This window comes from Protomyctophum bolini (genome assembly GCF_963924005.1).
Source record: "Protomyctophum bolini genome assembly, chromosome: 18".
NCBI lineage: Eukaryota > Metazoa > Chordata > Actinopteri > Myctophiformes > Myctophidae > Protomyctophum > Protomyctophum bolini.
The window spans coordinates 31878262-31897549 of record NC_137879.1 but is presented as its reverse complement, the minus strand read 5'-3'; the positions used below and the strand labels follow the sequence as shown (position 1 = coordinate 31897549).

The 19288-nt window shown below is 43.2% G+C and overlaps 1 protein-coding gene across 5 annotated transcripts in view; it reads right to left on the bottom strand.

Annotated features, from left to right (window-relative positions):
• LOC308333384 (uncharacterized protein) overlaps positions 1 to 19288 on the bottom strand; it is a 58901-nt gene that overhangs the window by 39268 nt on the left and 345 nt on the right. For 3 of the 5 annotated variants that reach the window (XM_080789764.1, XM_080789763.1, XM_080789766.1), the window contains exons 2-18: positions 18221 to 18369; positions 17911 to 18062; positions 13834 to 14378; positions 13427 to 13583; positions 13169 to 13234; positions 12543 to 13030; positions 11748 to 11873; positions 11173 to 11370; positions 10463 to 10612; positions 9793 to 10053; positions 6277 to 6457; positions 5462 to 5628; positions 5214 to 5360; positions 3718 to 3893; positions 2760 to 2935; positions 2052 to 2276; positions 788 to 897 (exon numbers count right to left, since the gene is read on the bottom strand). In XM_080789764.1, coding sequence (XP_080645890.1) covers positions 788 to 897; positions 2052 to 2276; positions 2760 to 2935; positions 3718 to 3893; positions 5214 to 5360; positions 5462 to 5628; positions 6277 to 6457; positions 9793 to 10053; positions 10463 to 10612; positions 11173 to 11370; positions 11748 to 11873; positions 12543 to 13030; positions 13169 to 13234; positions 13427 to 13583; positions 13834 to 14378; positions 17911 to 18062; positions 18221 to 18366 — 3471 coding nt within the window. In that variant the 5' untranslated portion in view covers positions 18367 to 18369. Of the gene's footprint in view, positions 1 to 787; positions 898 to 2051; positions 2277 to 2759; positions 2936 to 3717; positions 3894 to 5213; positions 5361 to 5461; positions 5629 to 6276; positions 6458 to 9792; positions 10054 to 10462; positions 10613 to 11172; positions 11371 to 11747; positions 11874 to 12542; positions 13031 to 13168; positions 13235 to 13426; positions 13584 to 13833; positions 14379 to 16218; positions 16336 to 17910; positions 18063 to 18220; positions 18370 to 19288 lie in introns of those variants that run through there. The other 2 variants (XM_080789765.1, XM_080789767.1) reach the window with 2 other exon arrangements.

Sequence of the window (19288 nt, the reverse complement as noted above, 5' to 3'; positions counted from 1 at the left end):
CAGCCATGGAGACTTGAGAACTTTAATCCATGTGGACTGGAGAAATAAAAAGCCACTGATCTTGCCACTCTGAGTGTGACCCTTCACTTGCCAAATGTAATTACTTAAGCTACAATCTGTATATTTTTAGTCCTCTCCCAACAGTGGGAGCCAATTGCAACTGTAACACATTTGTGGTAAACCAAACATCTACTCTTATCCCATTTAGGCCCGACGTCGAAATAAAATAAAAACGTTCGCTCTGAAAGAATATATTCAAAGATTCAAAGCAGACCTACAAGCTACGAGCTCGTAGATCTGCTATTTTTCAATAGCTAAAGTATAACATAATGCTTAGTTAAAACACCAAAAGGGGTTCCAAACAGTAAATGTACTACTTCAGGGAATTTCATGTCACAGACCCTCAAATTGACTTATATTTCAGTCGTGAGCTTATAGAGCTGCCATTTTCGCAATCTTTGAAAATATTTGACTTTTTATGAAAATGTTTGCCTATAATGCCCGCCCCATTGCCCAGAAATAGGGACGCTCGCTTGAAGTCTCATCTTTCTTTCTGTTTTTCCAACGCAGTGAAATCATTCCTCTACCACTGATGAAACTCCCCCCCCGAAAAGATCCTCTAGTTCATTTCTATGTGGATGAATGAACATCAAACAAATGTCAGTGACGCCTTTGGAGGCTGCGAGTCTGTAAAGCATGCCAGGGGGACTCTTCAAAGAGAAAATCAAAGTTCAACGTCTGTAGCAATATAATATTCCAGTTTTTTCGTGGTAGAAGTGCCACTGACCTGCTGCAGCAGGGCCTGGCAGGTTCTGGTGGGGATCCGGACCACGCAGTCCAAGAGGAAACGGGCCACGGTGCTGTAACACGAGATGTCCTCTTCAGCCTGCGACAAATCTAGCAAAAAAATAACCACGTCACGCCATGAATGTAGAATATACATTTGTACCACGTCGGAAATTGTCGAGGTTGCAATTCTTATGTTTCTTATAGTGTATATTACGATGAACAGCTAAAAATGTAATTCACACTCATTGACGATCCTATGGTAGGCATTTTGATAAATGCATACCGTACTGAGCTTTTCACTTTATTATATATTAAATATTTTCACTTTCCGCAGCTTGATTTAATGTTTTTTTTTTCTTGCCAATGATTGCAGTTTTGCACAATTCATGCTCTTAAAATACCTGAATGAATGAATGAATGAATGATGTCTTAATACAGTTAAGATTACCATTATAGCTGCTATGGAGTTGCCATAACAGTTCTTTACCCCATAAGACGTATTTATATCAAAATTGTAAGAAAAAGGAATATACCATATTATTACTGCTAATGTCAGTGCTTCAAATCACACCATGATATAAAATGTATTCCACACAGCCCTAAGTGTCAGGAACAAATCTAACAAAGTAATTATAATAATGGAGCCAACACTTGTACTGCTTTCTCAGCACCATAACTACTACGCAACATTTGTTTATAGATAGGCTTCAAAATGGCTGTTTTAGCCATTCATGGTTAAGTACGTTAAGTACGGTTGTCCCGATCCGATTACGTGATCTGAAATCGAGGGCGATCATTTTCAATTGATCGGATCGGGAGCAAAAAGAAACGTGGTCAGGACATCCCTAGTATCAATATTATATCCATATCATGATATTATACTGGATATCGTCTGTGATTTTGGATATTGTGCTATTAAGTGTTCGGAATTATCGGAATCGAAAATGCCATCGATGAGGCATTTTGGAGGATATCGATATCCGATAGAATTAATTCATTGGCATGTAACAGCGTATCTGCACTGCAGACTTGGGCAAGTCAGATTTAACTTAAATACCTTTATATTTAATATTGTGAGCTTGTAGATTTGTTCAAGCTGTTATTTTGGGCTTGTTTATCTGTAAAGACAGACCGATTAATCGGACCGATTAATTAATCCGTCTGATTGATTGATAATCTAAAAACTAAAATCGTCCGATACCGATGTGTCTGCAGATTAATCTCCCATCACTACTGTACTGTAGTAGACTCCAGTCCACTACCTTCTTTAGCCACAGCTTCCGCCAGCGAGGTCTCCAGGTGATTGGCCAGGAGGGCCGTGGGAGCGTTGGCTATGCCGTCGGCCACCACCATGGACACCAGGTGGCCGGCCGTGCCCACGGGGTCGAGGGCCATGGCGGCCTGGGAGAAGAGCTTGTCCCCCGTGGCGGTGGTGATCCTGAGCAGGACGTCTGGCGACACCTCCAAGGCTGCCAGGTCTGTGTCGACTGGAAGCACATCATTAACCCATTTAGACATGAGGTCGATTCTACAAATGTCTTCTAAATCCTATGAGCTTGTAGATCTGCTATTTTTCAATAGCTAAAGCTATGGGTCCCTACATTTTGTAACAGTTTTCATGAATTAATACCAAAGTCATTTCTTGAATAAACTAAATATAAATCTAAGAAATTCCAAAAATTTGAAAACAAATGTTCAAGAAGTCGTGAAAAGAGCCGAACTACAAGCTCACAACGTGGCGTGAAGTGGTGCGTTGTGAGCTTGTAGATCTGCCATTTTCACAAATTTGGGTCCCAGAGGAATGTCTAATTTGCCTTTTGGGTCACAGGATAAAAAGTTTGGGAGCCACTGGTACACAGCATATCTCGCGTATATTCTTCAGAATTGGGTGACTTAAATATAGACAAAAGCAAGAAATGCAGCACAATGCACAAAATGATCTTAACCGCAGCGGTGTCCCCGATTCCTACCTGCGTGCCTTTCGATGAAGTCTTTGAGGGCTCCGTGGAGAGGCCTGAAGACCAGCTCCCACTGACTCCACTGGCCCAGATCCTCCAGGAGGGGACAGGAGAGCAGACTGGCCAGGGCCCGGGTCTGAGACACCTCCCCGAGGAGGCCCACTGACTCACACAGAGCCCCGGCGCTGCTAGCAGGAGGCAGCGTGGGTGGGTGGGATGGCAGGGGAGAGAGAGAATCAGGATTCATTGATAGGATTGATAGGAATGGATAGTTGAACGAAAGCACACGTCAATACAAAATCTGCCGCGAGGATAAAATGCACTAAGACTTGTTTACATCAGGGTCCTCCATTTTCAATTCATCAGAACATTTAAAGATGTTATCTACACTTCTATGCAAAAAAGGAAATCATCATATATACAGTTAAAAAAGGGAAAAAACAGTATGGAAAAAAGGCCGGGGGGGGGAAGGGGGACTTTAACTTTTAGGATAGCCAGAACTCAGTAACAAATCATGATTTCTCCAGTTTCTAGCTTTTAGTGAACAGCTTATCACCAACAATCATACAGTATGTGCAGTACAATTATTGTTTTCCATTTTAACAAAAAACGTATATAAATTATTATTATAACGCATTCAGACCAGACGTCGAAATGGAAAAAAAAAGTCTTCTGAAAGAATATATATTCAAAGATTTGTGCCGCATGTTCACGATCTTTCTAAAATAGCAGACCTACAAGCTCGTAGCGCGCCACTCGGTGGCGTGCTATGAGCTTGTAGATCTGCAATTTTTTTCAATAGCTAAAGTATAACATAATGCTTAGTTAAAACACCAAAAGGGGTTCCCGTTCAGAACGGGTTACGGTGATGATTCATATTCAAAGAAGTGACATATCGTATTTTCGACATACAAGGGGACGGGAGGGATCTGTAGCATTTCAGCAGTACAACCGCTAGCTTGTTGTTTACCTGCTGTGCTTGGCGAACAGGGCTGACTCATAGTAGACCTGGCTCAGTCCTCCTCCAATCAACATGTCTCTCTGGCGCTGGACCAGGGCTGCCAAGGTCCGCAGGGGGCCAAACCCCAGGTCACGACTGTCATGCACGCCATAGTGGGATCTCAGTGCACACTCGATGTGGGAGAGCTGCAGCAGGACGAGACGTGTGGGATAAACTGAGTGAATACGTTCAGTCCAAGTAATCCATTAGATAAAATTCATTAACACTTTAGCCCATTAACCGTTTAGACCCGAGGACGATTCTACAAAATGTCTTCTAAATCCTGACCGTTTTCTGAAAAACCTCATGTCGTCAGTCAAACATTTTCATGTCAAGGACCCTCAAAAATACCCCCCCCCCCCCCCATCTGAAAATATGTTGTTCCAGGGACACCCCCTAGAAGCAAAGATTTGAGTTAAAAACGTTTTCTCTGAAGGAATAAATATTCAAAGATTTGCGCCACATTTTCACGATAAAAAAAAAAATAGCAGACCTACAATACAAGAATGGGTTAAAGACCTGAGGCCGATTCTACAAAACAATGTCTTCTAAATCAGTAGTTCTCCCACTTTCAAGGGTTTTCAAGAATGTTCAAAAATAGCAGATGTACAAGCTCGCTGTAAGCTTGTACATCTGCTATGGTTCTAATGGGTTAATCAACTTAATCTAATTATTGATTCCATAAAAGGTATATTGCACACTCTGAGAGGAGAGCTGTGGACTGTGGATCAGTACCTAGTAGGCCAGTCAATCTAAGATTTGACAAAAAAGAAATTGCAAAAGTAATCATTCAAGGTTTTTTATGATCCTTAGGGCCATCCAAATAACATATTAAAAATAGAGTATTATATAAATTCAGGGGTTGAAAGTTGGAGAAGCATTATAAACCTATAAGGCAAAAGAAACCCCACTGAATTTACCATGATCCACAATTTATATAATACTCTATTTTTAATATGTTACTTTTGTCATTTCTCTTGGGTCAGAATATATTTTTTTAGCTTAGATTGACTGGCCTATTAGTGCACGTTTACATGCCCAGTCTCATAGGTGTGTATGCACGTGTATGAAAAAAATCAGACCCATGTGAACTGAGTGTTGCAACTCCCCCCCCCCCCCCTCTCTCTCATTAGCAGGCAACAGTGCAGCACGTGCAGCACTATTCTGGCACAACAGCACCCCTACTGGTACTAATAGTCATGCTCATGGCCACATACATAGGTGAACACATAGGCGAACACATAGGTGAACACGGACATTGCTGTTCCTTGGAGTGGTTGCACCACTCAAAAAATGCACTTGTCAACAGTGTCAACCAACTACGATAAACCCTTATTTTATATTTCATCGTTTAACGGCGTTGAGCACCGTCAAGCGCGGGCTTCAGCGATGCGTCGTGAGCGTGTGGGCGTCTTCAATTTAAAAAAGACAAATGAAGACATCGACACTGTGTGTTAGTGACTCACTGCGTCTGCTTCACTGGCGGCGGCGCTGGCCCCACACTGTTTGATGAACTCAAACACATCCTGTCGGCTGGGTCTGAAGCCGCAGCCCTGTGACTCCGCGCTGACGCCTCCCAGGCTTACAGCGCCGCCTACCGTCTCCTGCAGTACCTGCAGAGGAAAGAGATTTACAGCTGAACTATATCTGAGGATGTAAGTTAAACGTTTTTATCTTTTTTTTTTTTGTCTTTTTCTGGTATGGGAGATCCTACCTGAATGTGTTTTACCAAGAACTCCAGGAAGGTGCCCTTCTCTAGAGACGGGAACTCTTTGACCTGGAAGTGTTTAATCAACTTCTTCTCCAGCGATGAAATGTGGGCCAGGGTGACGGCTGAGCTGTGACTGGACAGGCTGTCCTTAAGGTACTGCTTGACAGCGGCTGAGGGACAGAGGAGGGAAAGCTAGTCGTTCCATTAAATAACGCCCCCTCCTGCCTAACCAAAACAACACAACAGATAAACCGATGTCTTAGTTCTGAACTGCCTTTCATTACTAGCGTCTACAATCGACAACTTCACAACCCAGGGATTATTATCTCCCGACAATGACCACCTAGCCAGATATTATCCCTTACTTGGCGACCGACCCCCATCTGAAAATATGTTGTTCCAGGGAGTCCCTGGAATGGACCCGATTCATTCAATACCTCACCTAGTTCACCTGCTTCACACACAGTGAGAGAGAGAGGGGGTGTGTGGGAAGCCGCACTTTTGTTGACCGCTTTATACCGCTTATTTTGCTTTCTTTTATTTACTTTGATTACGTTTGATCGCTGTGGCTACTTTGCTTTATGTTTGGGCACCCTTTTAGTTATGCACCTTGCTTCAATGAAACACCTTAAACGCATTGTTTTGGACCCAGCGAAATCCTTTTGTTTGCGGAGCGCGTCTGACAACCTGGCCCATCCCATCGCCTCTCAGCGACTTATTTATACATTCATCTCCTGAAAGTCGCTCAACAGAATTTGTCCGTTTTACACATTTAGTTTATTTCTATGATCTCGTCCTGTGTTGTGTTTGGGATTAACCTTCACTCGGGGGCGCAGCGGTGGATTTGTCCTCGGTGTCGTTTTGTTCCGTCTTCTTGGACGGCTTCTCCTTGGCCACCAGGTCCTGCGGAGTCGCCAGCGACCCGCCGCAGATAGCCAGTTGGAAGAGGGTCGTCGACAGGCGGTCACTTGATACGAGCAGCAGGAAATCCATGACGCGCTGTTGTTTAAAAAAATGATAATACAAAAATAAAACTCTGTATCACCCAAGGGTAGTACTCACAGGCACACACAAACACAATCATCATCATCATCATCATCATACTATAATTCAGTCAATGTCTGTGTGTGTGTCTGTCTGTGTGTCTGTCTGTCACTGTGACTGCCGTAGCTCCTCACTGCCTGCACCAATCACTCCCACTTTTCACACAGGCATTGACCGTAATAATACGGAGGTCTTAACGAACTTTTTCCAGTTTAACAAATTGTAAATTAATTATGAATTTATTAGTGAATTAAAAATGCGAAAACGCCCCCCTAGGGGGGCAAATATCTCACAACGGGTAAGGGCTAGTATGTAGTAATTGATCACAGCCTTTATTGATCACACGAGGAAAATGCAATTGTCATAGCAGCCCCGCAGTATGAAACACGGGACAAATACAGATACATTGAAGATTCAAGAATGGAAAATAAGTAAGTAAATAGATAGTAGCTTACACAGATTTTAAATAAAGCTACCAACCAACAACCAAAGTCAAAGCAGACTTGGGGTCTTGCATGATGTATGAGCAGCTATTAACAGAAGCTATTAGGTATAGATTTATGAATATGAATGCAGTCCACTGTTCAAGTGAAGGACAGTAATGTAGTGAGCGTGACGGTGACACCAGTGTATATGACTGCACTTCTGTCTTAGTAAGGGACCCATTTTCCAGAGTGGGACTTTCTGGCACAACTTCACATACTTCCAAGGTGCATGGAGAAGGCAGAAATGTCCACGGTCTAGAACTAGGTCAGAACTCCACTAACACTTGAAATATATAGAACAACTTTATCCCATTCTGGACGGGAACCCGTTTTGGTGTATTAAATAAGCATTATGTTATACGTTAGCTATTGAAAAATAGCAGATCTAGGGGGCAGCGGTGGCCTAAGGGTTAGAGGAGCGCCCTTGTTGCCGAAAGGTTGCCGGTTCGATTCCCCGGACGGGCAGGAAAAATATGGGTGGGGAAGTGATTGTCATCACTCACCCAACACCGCTGAAGTGCCCTTGAGCAAGGCACTGAACCCCCAACTGCTCCCCCTGGAGCTACCTAGTGGCCAACAGTATAAGACTGTGGTTGTACTGGTCAGCTCCCAGGTTTTAATGTGTGTCTGTGTGTGTTGTGCTCAGCTACTACCCAGGGTAAAAAAAAAGAAGATATACAAGCTCATAGCGCACCACCAAGTGGCGTGCTACGAGCTTGTAGTTCTGCTATTTTTGAAAAATGCGGAACAAATCTTTGAATATATATATTCTTTCAGAGCGAACGTTTTCTTTATTTCGACGTCAGGCCTAAATGGGTTATTGTTAGACCAAGGGTTTTCAGCTTGTGGCCTTCATCATCAGACACCATTGCAGTCTATCCAGTGTGTGTGATACTCAGTCTTTACAGTAACAGGACACAGTAAGTACAGTACTGTAGGTGCAGACTGAAATAGACATTGGGGTTCTTGCTAGGGATGCTCCGATCAGGTTTTTTGGGACCGATACCGATGTTTTTCTCACAAAATGTGCAAAATAATTATATGTCAAACCTACGTCAAAACTGTTCCTGTGTGTGGGGAGGAAGGGGAGAATGTTTAGGCCTCTCACAAAAATGCTAAATTATGTTATACTATATATCCGACTGATTGACATTTATACCACTTAAATGGTGTAAAAGATCCGTTTCTCCAGATCACCGATCACTGGCCGATTATCGGCGCAGCTCTAGTTCTAGCCGTCTTAAAGGTACGTTCAGGCTTGGATGGTTAGAGCGGCGCGATTACATACAAAGTCAATGCAAAGACGAGAAGTTGCGCGAGCGCTGTGAGCGGGCACGGCGCGACCTGGCACAGCAAAAACGGGACGAATCGCGGCAAATATTTAAATTCAAGTCTGAACGCACCTTTAGACTGTCCTGGGAGTAGACTGAGGCAGACATTGGAGTTATAATCCTTAGTCTGTCCTTGAAATAAAGGAATTGTCCACCTAACAGACTTCAGATGTTGAGTGACTTTGGACTATTCAATCTGGAAACAACAACAGGAAACGGCTCTTTTTCAAAGTGGAACACCATGTACACTTCAAGTACAGGATGATCTGAAGATGTATTGACGACTTTCATCAAACTGATCAGACAGAGTGAGTGATGAAAAAAACGTTGTCAAGACCTGAGTTGACACCGTTACTTGCAAGCCATTCCATGTTCCCGATTTAAGTATTAGTAAGAACCTAAAAATGTACTTGCTGCAAGTTCACCCAAACAAAAACATGTACATTTAAATGACAAGTGAGGACTTGATTTGTGATCAACAAGATCATAAATCAATCATCCTAATCACTACAAATGCTGATGCTTTTTTCTTTAGAAAATAATTCACTCGAGATTTGACCCACGGGCCCGAGCTGCTCTGATACCATAACAGTTTCTTAATGAATGGAACAAAGTGGGTTATTAAAGTGTCACCCAGACCAAAAAAACAATGTCTTGGCTGTCTCATTTCTAGCTTTAGGGAGATTTGCTCCCATGTGAAATGTCTACATGACAGATTAAAACGAGAAACGGGGTTTTGTGCAAATAGCAATTTGTTATGGATAATGAACAGCCTGCAGTCGCACAGAGCTGAACTATTTAACGCCACAACATTTACATTCGGCGACTGTCAAGTTTGTCAACATCACAGGGTCAGGCTCCACGTCTCCAAGCCAGCGCAGCTTAGCTACCCACAAATGCTAACAAACTGGCCAGCGTCCCCAAACTAAAAACAACTCAAATATGCCACAGTCCCTCGTTAAAGGATTAGCAGATTGAAGGGGTGACATTTCTGTTAATGAGTGGAGAGGAGGCGAGCCGCGCTATGATTCCCTGTTCACAGTCGACAGTCAGCCTCCCCGGCAGCAGCACATAGTGAGGGGCTTAGCGGAATCATCACCCAGTCTTCTAAAGGGGCAAATAAAAGGACACCGTGCTAGGGTGTCATATGAGCCACTCAAATCCCTGACGAGTTAACGCAAATGTCCAGAACCAGAGTGAAGCAAGCAAGACGATGATATTCCAAGCAATAAAATGCAACCAGATATGCGATATGTCAGTATATTCTATAGGAGAATTTATAATTGCTGGCAACAAAGGAAGACGCGTGAGCTCCGAGTGACCTCCTAACCTTGAGTTCCGTTTGTCCTATTCTAAAAGCACGTTGGCCTAGTGTTCCAACAGCAACGACGATGAAGCAATATGAACCAATGATCGACACATTCTCAGTTGGGTCAATCGCCCCAGTCCAATATACCATTGGTCCTATGTATACCTTGGTCATCTTGGGGCTGAAGACCTCTGCGGCGTTCGTGAAGACCGCGAGCACCGCCTCGGCCGCCGTCATGGAGACGTACTTCTTCCGGAGCTCTGCGCCGCCCAGCGAGGAGAACATGACGGGGCCCTGTGCGGGCTCCATCACGCTCCTCTTGATCCTCCTCATCCTCTCCAGAGCCTCTTCCTCCAGCTCTCTCTGGATGACCTCCTGGGCCTGCTGCAGGTAGAGGTGCTCCTGACGAGTCACCTTTATCAGGGACTGGAGAGGACAGAAGAATAATAATAATAGTGTTGATTGGCCACTCAATAGTAGCCGATAATGGTGACTGATCTCGTGTTTTTATTGTCGTTTGCCTGCAATACAATTTAAAATTACGATTTAGGCACTTACTAGAGCGATTTACAGTAAGCAAGGAAAACGCAAGGTAATACATCAAAGGCACAGAAATAGTGCTCTGGGATCATAGGTAAACAAAGAACCTATCCCCAGTCTAAAACAGTGTAATCTCAAGAAAGAGAAATCTATAATCTACGTAGACTATACACACTACAGGATGCCAGGTCTACAATGACCTGGCATCTGTCTACATAGCATGCCATCTATTTTACATTCGTTAGTCATCAATTCATTCGTCATTAACTTATACATTTTGACATGTCTCTCTCACCGCTATGGGCAACCCCATGCTGTGTATCCTGATACCCAGCTCATAGGGAGAGTCGCTGTTGTAGTGATCAGCCAGGTACTTCATGAAATCCGCCAGGTCTATCTTCGGTTTGTTCTTCTGCGACTGTGTCCTCCTGAACATGCGCAGGTTCTGCAATAAAGAGAACATAATGGAGAAATTCAAGTCAAACTGTGGCCGCATACTCATTCTGTATGTTGCATCACAAACGTCTGTAGTTACGACAACATGTCTTCTGAATCTTATGTCTTCAGTCCTTTTCTATCCAATCTCAAAAACAATGATGTGGAGGAAGCTGGAAGTGACACTACAGACTATTAAGGTCCATGAGGGCCTGGGCCGGCTTAGCGGTCCAGGCACCTTGGCTGGTAATCCAGCATGACAGCGTGTCGCGGGTTCGAGTGTCTAGTACAACTATTAATAAAGACAAAAAAGACCCAAAAATATCTTTCAGAGCCACTTGTGCCACCCTCTTGTCTGCTCTTGAGCCGAAACAAAATGCAGTCTATGTACATACAGAACCTTTTTGCTTGTGGTTGATACTATCTTTTTAACTCATGCTTTCACGCTGCAGCAAGGTTTCGTACAGCAATGGAAAAAAACACGGCCATTTCTCAGCCCCACCTGGGGAAAAAAAAAAAAAAAAAACACACTAATTTAAAACTATTATTGCTTAATTGAGCCAGTCGCACCCTCAGGATGTCCACGGTCTCGATCTGGTGGATGTCGTCGTCCTTGGTGTTGCTGTCGATCTTGAACATGCGGTGGATGAGCGGCAGCTTGCAGAGGGGCCCCAGGTGGAGCTCCTCGTAGCGCTTCTTGTCCTTCAGGGCGGCCAGCGACTGGCCCAGCTCGTACAGCGTGCACATGGCCGCCGCCGCTTCTGTGGCCTGATGACACAGACAACGCCACTTTAGAGTGCAAACAAACATACGACATGATGCGTTTCTTTTCCCTTTATGATGAATTCCTGTTCTGTTCTTTAGCTATATAGAAGTGTCCATTTGTACGTCTCTAAATGTTTTGATGAATTGAACACGGTGGACCCTCTTGTAAACAAGTGTAATGCATAATTGGGTCGTCCACTCACAGTTAACAGTCTTTGTATTGAGTTTGTGCTTGAAATGTACTGAAATTCTGCAAACTGTAATTAATTCTGAAAAAATATTTCAATCAATCAATCAATCAATATGCTTGAATCGCTTGATTGTGTGTGTGTGTGTGTGTGTGTGTGTGCGTGTGTGTGTGTGTGTGTGTGTGTCTCAACCTCGATAAACATGTGGATCTCTCTGATGAGATACTGAAGGTCCTTCAGAGCTGGTATTTGCCAGGGTTTGATTCTGCCCGCTTCCAGCGAAGGAACCTGCATCAACGTGCACACCCTGAATATCACCTGGGGACAAACGGGAAGAAAACGTCAGGAATCCTATCAAATGTCTATTAACACTGCGATTTGAACCATTAAATCATAGCGCCCGTCCATTTATAGTAGCGGAGCACTTTTACCGACGGACCGGATGTTATCCCGGATGTGGCTGTAGCAGCTAAATGTAGCCAAAACACTCTAGAGCCGATCGACAACAACGGGAGGTATGATTAAATCTAACGCGACTAGCGACGGGACCGCGGTGGGCCGTCTAACACATGATCTTTTCTTAGAATTGGACGGAATGATTTAGATCAAGAGTTATTGACGTTTTAAGAGTTTCGTCCTGGGTGCTGGGTGTTACTGATTGAAAGGACGGTGAACTGGGCGATCGGGGTGTTAACCCATTTTGGGCAGGAACCCCTTTTGGTGTTTTAAACATTATGTTATAATTTAGCTACTGAACAATAGCAGATCTACAAGCTCATAGCGCCACCGAGTGGCGCGCTATGAGCTATTTATTTATGAATAAATATTTTCACAATTTTTCAAAAATAGCAGACCTACAATCTGCTATTTTTGAAAAATTCTGAAAATATTTATTTCAGAAAACTGGAGGATTTAGAAGATTTTTTTTTAAATTTCGAGGTCAGGCCTAAATGCTGGGATAAGCTAGTTTGGGACGTTCTTCTTCACCTTATCTTTGGTGACCAACTCTCCCTCTGTGGCGATGTCTCGGATCACGTCCTGCATCAAACTGTTGACCATGTCCGGGTCCAGGACCCTCTTCTGCCTCCTGCTCTTCGCGTCCTCCTCTTCCGCCATCAGTACATCCGCCGCTCGCATGTTAGCCCCGTGCACCTCCCTCAGCTGGGCGTTGTATTCTTCCTTTGGGAGAACGTTGGCTTTTCTATAGACGTCTTCTCTCAGCAGCCTCCTCTGCTGGGTCTTGGACAGTTTGTCGAGCTCGGACAGGGCCGGGAAGTCAGAGTCACGCGCGGCGGTGGCAGACACCAGCGCTTGGAGGAGGACGGGCGGGGTAGCGGATGGCGGGGTAGCGATCAACGGAGGCCGGGAGCTCCATTGATTGATCGAGGTGCTCGCCGGGTCGCTCGCCTTCCCGGCGGTCGTGAGTTTGGACGGAGAGGGCTGGTGATCATCCTTCACGAGTTTTTTCGGTGTGGCTGAGATATGCAGAAAGACAGGAATAACATTTTCATGTTGGATGTGATGGCAACTTTTTAAAATAATGCATGCATGTTTTTCCACTGTGTGTGTGTGTGTGTGTGTGTGTGTGTGTGTGTGTGTGTGTGTGTGTCTACCTCCAGGTTGCTTTAGCGGAGCCATCACTTGGTCAACATTTGGTCCTGATGCTTGGTCAGTTATTTCTATGGAATGTTAGAATTTAGAGCATGTTGATATGGTTTGGGTAACTGTTGATATCAATGGTCAGTGGTGCAGAATGTCCACAATATGTCATTCCAATTCTATTATTTATTTTGTCATTTTGTTCTGAGAGATTTAACATTTACAACTGTATTCCCTTCCGTGATTTTTGTTTTAAATGATTTGATTGGAACCTTTTGGTGCAGGCGCGGTGGTCTGTTTCCTGGTGGCCTCCCAGCTTTCATATACAGACATGTACTGTTGCAGGGGAAGTTTTTCGCCAAAGTGCAGAAAATAGCAGTTCTGTAGCTGATCCAGTGAGGCATTGGCATAGGAGTATGCCTTTATCACCTGTAACATATTGATAAAAAAAAAATGTATTAAGAGTCATTTGCACAGGTTGTACCCAACACTCACTCACCCCCAAGTCTCCACTCTAACCCATTTTGGGCGAGAACCCCTTTGGGTGTTAGCATTATGTTATGCTTTAGCTATTTTTGAAAAATCGAAGAACGACTGACATAGAAACATATCTTTTTCAGAAAACTGTCAGGATGTAGAAGACATTTTTAGAATCTGATCTCAGAATGGGCTAACTGACCTCAAAGACCCTTTGTAATAATTGTTCTTGCGTCAGGTTCCCACTTGACTTGGACGCGTTGGGGACCGAGACGAGGGGAGCGGAGCAGCTGGTTGAAGAGGCGACGGGCGCGGCGGAGCCCAAAGGACCGCCAAAGGAAATTGTCGTGGAAGGAGGAGGGCCATAGTGCAAGTCGGAGGCCGACTGTGGGAGAGAGGCGGCGCCGGGGGCCGGAGACTGTGGTTTCGCTTTTGACGTGGACTTCTGCGGCGTTGCCGGACTGTTCGTCCCAGACGCCAGCGCAGCGCTCGCGGTCCCCACCTCTGCCGCCCCGGCTCTGCCTCGAGGCCGGTGGGCCACGTGGAAGACCAGCTCCCCGTCCAGGGAGGTGACCAGGCTGTCCAGGGAGGTGACCAGGCCGGCCATGGACTTGAAACCCAGGGCGGACGCGGACAGGTTGTGGTGGTACGTCTTGTTGTAGAATTCGGCCATCTTCTTTAAAGGAACGCCCCCCGGGTGCAGCTTGAGCATGCTCACTACATTCTCCAGAACCATCTTTGGCGATTCTAGTAGGTAGAAAAATAGAGCATACAGTATAGTCAATTAAACATGATGCAAACCAGACGTGAGCAAAATGCCTTTATTGAGAAACAAAGAGAGAAAAGCAGTTCTTGTTAGACCTTTCAGTAGGCAAAATACCGTATACTTGCTAGACTGACATTAGCCCCGTTTGGAACCTCACCCTCCACTATTGGCTCCGAGAAGAGGTTCCCTCTCGAGCTCTCCCGGCATAGGTAGAACCGGGGCAGAACCCGCCCTAGAGCAGTGTAGAAAACACTTTTCGGTCCCAAAAAGTAAAAGGTATTTGAACGGTATGAACTTTGAACCTTATTATACTTTAGCGTGTAGGATGGAGAAAGGGGAAGTCGTCTAAGAATTGTTCATTTATTTAGTGGTGATAGTGGTGGCTTTTGTTTAAAAGGATCCCTGGCTAATAAAACAAATATGCCTTAAAACATTAAACTTGACGTCTAGTCTACAACTAAAATAAAAACACCTTCAATATTTTATTTCTTTCATAAATAAAGGAATCTTTCACTCAATAGGAACTGCTCCTGTCGCAAGTTGATGATGTCATTTGTCCATATGGTCTAGCTCTATGGAATGCATTTATGCTAATAATAAACGTAATACTTCCTAAGGATAGTATGAGCATCAAAGCAATATTTTAAATACTTTATTAGCACTTGCATGCATTCCATATATTCTAATAGGACTGGACCACACGGACATATGAAATCATCAACTTTTCCTATTGAGTGAAAGATTATCTATTTATGAAAGAAATACAATATTTAAGGTGTTTTTATTTTTAGTTATAGAGGGCAAGTATAATGTTTTAATTTGTCTTATTAGCCAGGGATCCTTTAAAAAAATAAACTGCAAAATTGAAAACAACAAACTTACATGATTGATATATGCTTAAATTCTAGCACCCAGTCTGGACGTTACCAGTCCTAACACTGTCTTAGGGCAGAGCTTCCCGCATTATGCCCACTCTTTTCATGTCTCATGAAGTCCAACTCAGGCCTCTCCCTAGTGGCCCATACCAACTGTCTAAAGACAGGTTTCCCCAAAGCATTCACTTACCCAACTAGTGAACATGTAACCTAGAAACATTTACAGTATAATTGTCAATCCTAAAATGATTAACAAACCAGGTTTTAAATAACCCGTCCCGTTGCAATCAATTAAAATGTATTGCCAGACCCAGGCACCCCTGCAACATGGTGCAACCCAATTGAACCCTCCACCTATAAAAGGAGCAGTGGATGCCGTAGTGACTCTTTTGTGAAACTTTGACCAGGAAATGAGGATGGTGTGAGTAGTGGGTGTTTGACAACATAGTAATGGTAACTTAAAACTGTATGTTGACCAACCAATTGTCTGTCCAAATGATTAAATGAAATGAACGAAATATGTATATAAAACTGTAGAACAAGCAACTGATTGCTAACTTTAGCCGGCATAGTTGGCAAACAGTGTTTGATAATGACCATTGACTGAGATGTGGGAATATTGAGTGTGAAATGAGGTTATGATAAACAGAAAATGAAATACAATTACACATGTGTGGCTCAAGAGGAAATGTCTTTATCACAGTGTCCCTGTTGTAGGCATGTAGCTAATCAACAAGCTTACCCCACAATGCAACGTGATCACAGAGCTTAAGGTTAGATTTGTTTGTATTCACAACCTTGTCTGCTTACAACATAATGAAACAGCCAAGCAGTAACCAAACTACTAGCTACATGAGAAAACTATTACAAAAACACAATTCCATGTACAGAACCACACTAATAAATAGATGAAATGTAAAAACGGGAGAAAAAGATAGCCTCTTACCAATTTCTCACCCGTCAGTCAGTGGCCAGTATCTGAATCAGACAGTAACAATCCTCCTCTGTTGTGGATTTAAAATCCCCCTTCCTTCCTGTCTTATTCATGTTGCCAGTGTTTTCATTTTACAGTGGGCCAATCCCAGTGAAGCCATAGAGAAAGGAAACTGAAAGTAAGCCGGTATGCTCATTCAGGCACACTCTCCTATTCCTGGAAACAGAAACCTGGCTGCAACAAGAGCAGTGGGCAGAGAGAGGCCTGACCCGACTCCGCCAGATGGAAGACACTCGCTTGCTCCACAATCACATTTTGTTTCACAGCGTACTGTGTGAACTTGTGAATCAATACCGCCCCCATCTGACGGCCGCCCTGAGGCCACCCTGTACCAAAAATATTAGAGAGCAGCAAGCACTCCTCGTCATCTGGCCTACACTGTGTTCTGTGTAGTAATGCGTCGTTATTGTTCAAAGGTTATATAAAGTCCAAAGAACAGGGCTGTAAACATAACTCAATGGGATCTTAAGAAATGGCATATTTGAGTGATTACCGTCGGGATGCATATCCCAAAATGAATGGGTCCATGTGATATGAATATGAACAGCAAATGACATGGATGAAAGCAAATACGACCTGTTAGATCACGAATCAAATCAATCGATCACATCAGTCCCGTTCGTCGGGGCGCCCCTTGAAGCGCAGGCCAGAGGTGTCTGTCCTGGAGAGCTCTGACGTGTCTTTACTTTTCCAGACACTATATAGAAATCTCTCTCTCTCTGTGACCTTGCTTAAGCACAGCTAGGGTGCACACTCTTAATGTTATGGTAACTGCTTAAAAGGTCTACTTTATCCAGTCAGTAGACAGGATTTATTTTACAGTATGGCATTATTTTACAGTCCTCTCAGTCTTTAGTTCTCTAGCTACCGGTAATTGTTTTACAATGACTAAAAAGGTAGACTATACTCCGTGCAGGGTGGTGTTGAGACAGAAATATAAACACTAGACTCTTAAGGGAGCTTAGTGTTTCTGATACAAGGGAAAAGAAGACCGAATGAAGCAGAGGGATGACGTGAGAACAGGACAGCGAGGAGGGGGAGAGCACACTAGTAATGAGTTTCACTTTCCTGATCTCATCATCAGCCGATTCACTCGAGTTGTTGTCTAGGAAACCATGTGACCTTCTGTTGATGCTAGATCACTGCAATGCCATAGAGGCAGGAAATACTAAAGTTTTCCAATCATATATGTACCGGTACTGAACAGAGAACAGCAGGAATTATATTTTGATACGATACATTTATATTTAAAACATACGTGCCCAGCCTTTATTTACCCTGGTGGTTTAATGTTTTTGTCCTATATTCAGCTATAGTGTAGATTTTAGTCTTACACAAACAATAAGAATGGAGAATTTATGTCAAATGTAGACAAGCAAATCGTCTATTTTTGTCCTACAAAAATATTAAATTCCCATTAACAATGAAAGGATGATGTACGATGATAAGAGCTCCCTTCACTTCACACAGGTGTGATTTTTGAGTGGTGCAACCACTCCCTTACGGAGTGTGGGTGGCTGCGTCTGAGCACGAAAACAGCATGGTTGTTTTTCACCACTTGTGCGCAACCTAACACAAACACACACGCACATATTAACTGTATATGGTGATTTATAACAATGACACCACATCATCCCTGCTCACCTTTACTTCTTCTTTTGGCAGCTGGTTGTGCTGATGATATGGATGAAGTAGATGATGCTGGAGATACTTGACCAGTGCTGTGCCAAACACTGAGCTCTCCAGATGAGGAGAACCGTAGCTCGGGAAAACTCCTCAGAAATGTCTCCAGGTTGCTACAAGTCAGAATTGTGAGGCACTACATCAAAATACTTATTTGACAAGCCAAGCACTCATTCAAGTAAAACAGTAAATATGGTAGAATTATAGATATTAGCTAATTTCACATTCAATTCAATTTACATTAATCATAAGTTTGAGAATTGGACATTGCCTTTTTTTTATTTCCAAGGGTTTTCCATAGATGTGTTGGTAGAGCATGTGGAGCCGATGCACGGGAGTACCCGGGGGATGATCCATACACAGATCGATAAGATCTTTCTTCACAGCATTCATCTCCCATGATCTATAAAGATCCATGACCTGCCAGAAACAACAACATATAACACACATTATATATCTCTGCTCCAACTCCAAAATGTAATTTTTTCAGGAAATGAAAAATATACATTTTTCAGGGAATAAAGAAAACCTTACATTTTTAAAACAAAGCAATACAGCCCCATCAATGTTGGTGTTGTAACTTTATATATTGTCAATTACTTTCATGAGAGGGGGAGAGGTGGTGGAGTTAGTTGCTTTAGCAGACATTTTAAGGGTCCAATTATGGAGTTAAGAGGTTTTGTCCAAAGCACTTTTTACTACTTTCCATTGGTTCAATATTTTCGAAACAACACACAGACATAAAAAAAAGGTGTTCAGCACGAATATACACTCTATAACCGATATGGTACTGGTCCACAGCTTCCTATAACGCCAATACGCTATGGACCAGATCGTTAGTACTGAATACTGCATACCGGTACGTTGGTTTTCAATGACGTTTCGAGAGTCGACATTTGACGTTGTGAATGTGATCAATACTGATTGTGTATTATTGTTGTATGAATCTATGATTGTACTGTACAGCGTCGCACTGTGTATTTGCTTTTTGTGAACCAATTCCAATTGCTTGATTCAGATTGCTTATTCTGTTTTTTTGTTTTGTTTTTATCGACACTGTTGTGGAAGATTAATGACAAGAAATATTATATACCCTTTAACTGCAGTTTAAGGAATTGCTTCAACGTCATGTTGGAATATTATGTAATGTTGTAACTTAAGGGCCATGTAACATGTTTATGGAAAACTAATTCCGGCATTAAGGAAAGGTTGTTGGGGAGACTGATGGCGGCAAATACAATGTTGTTTACACTCGGAGATATTTTTTTCCTGATTATTCTCAACAAAGCTTGCACGACTTCCTCCTCCCCATCCATTATGGAGCTACTGTATGGCAGGC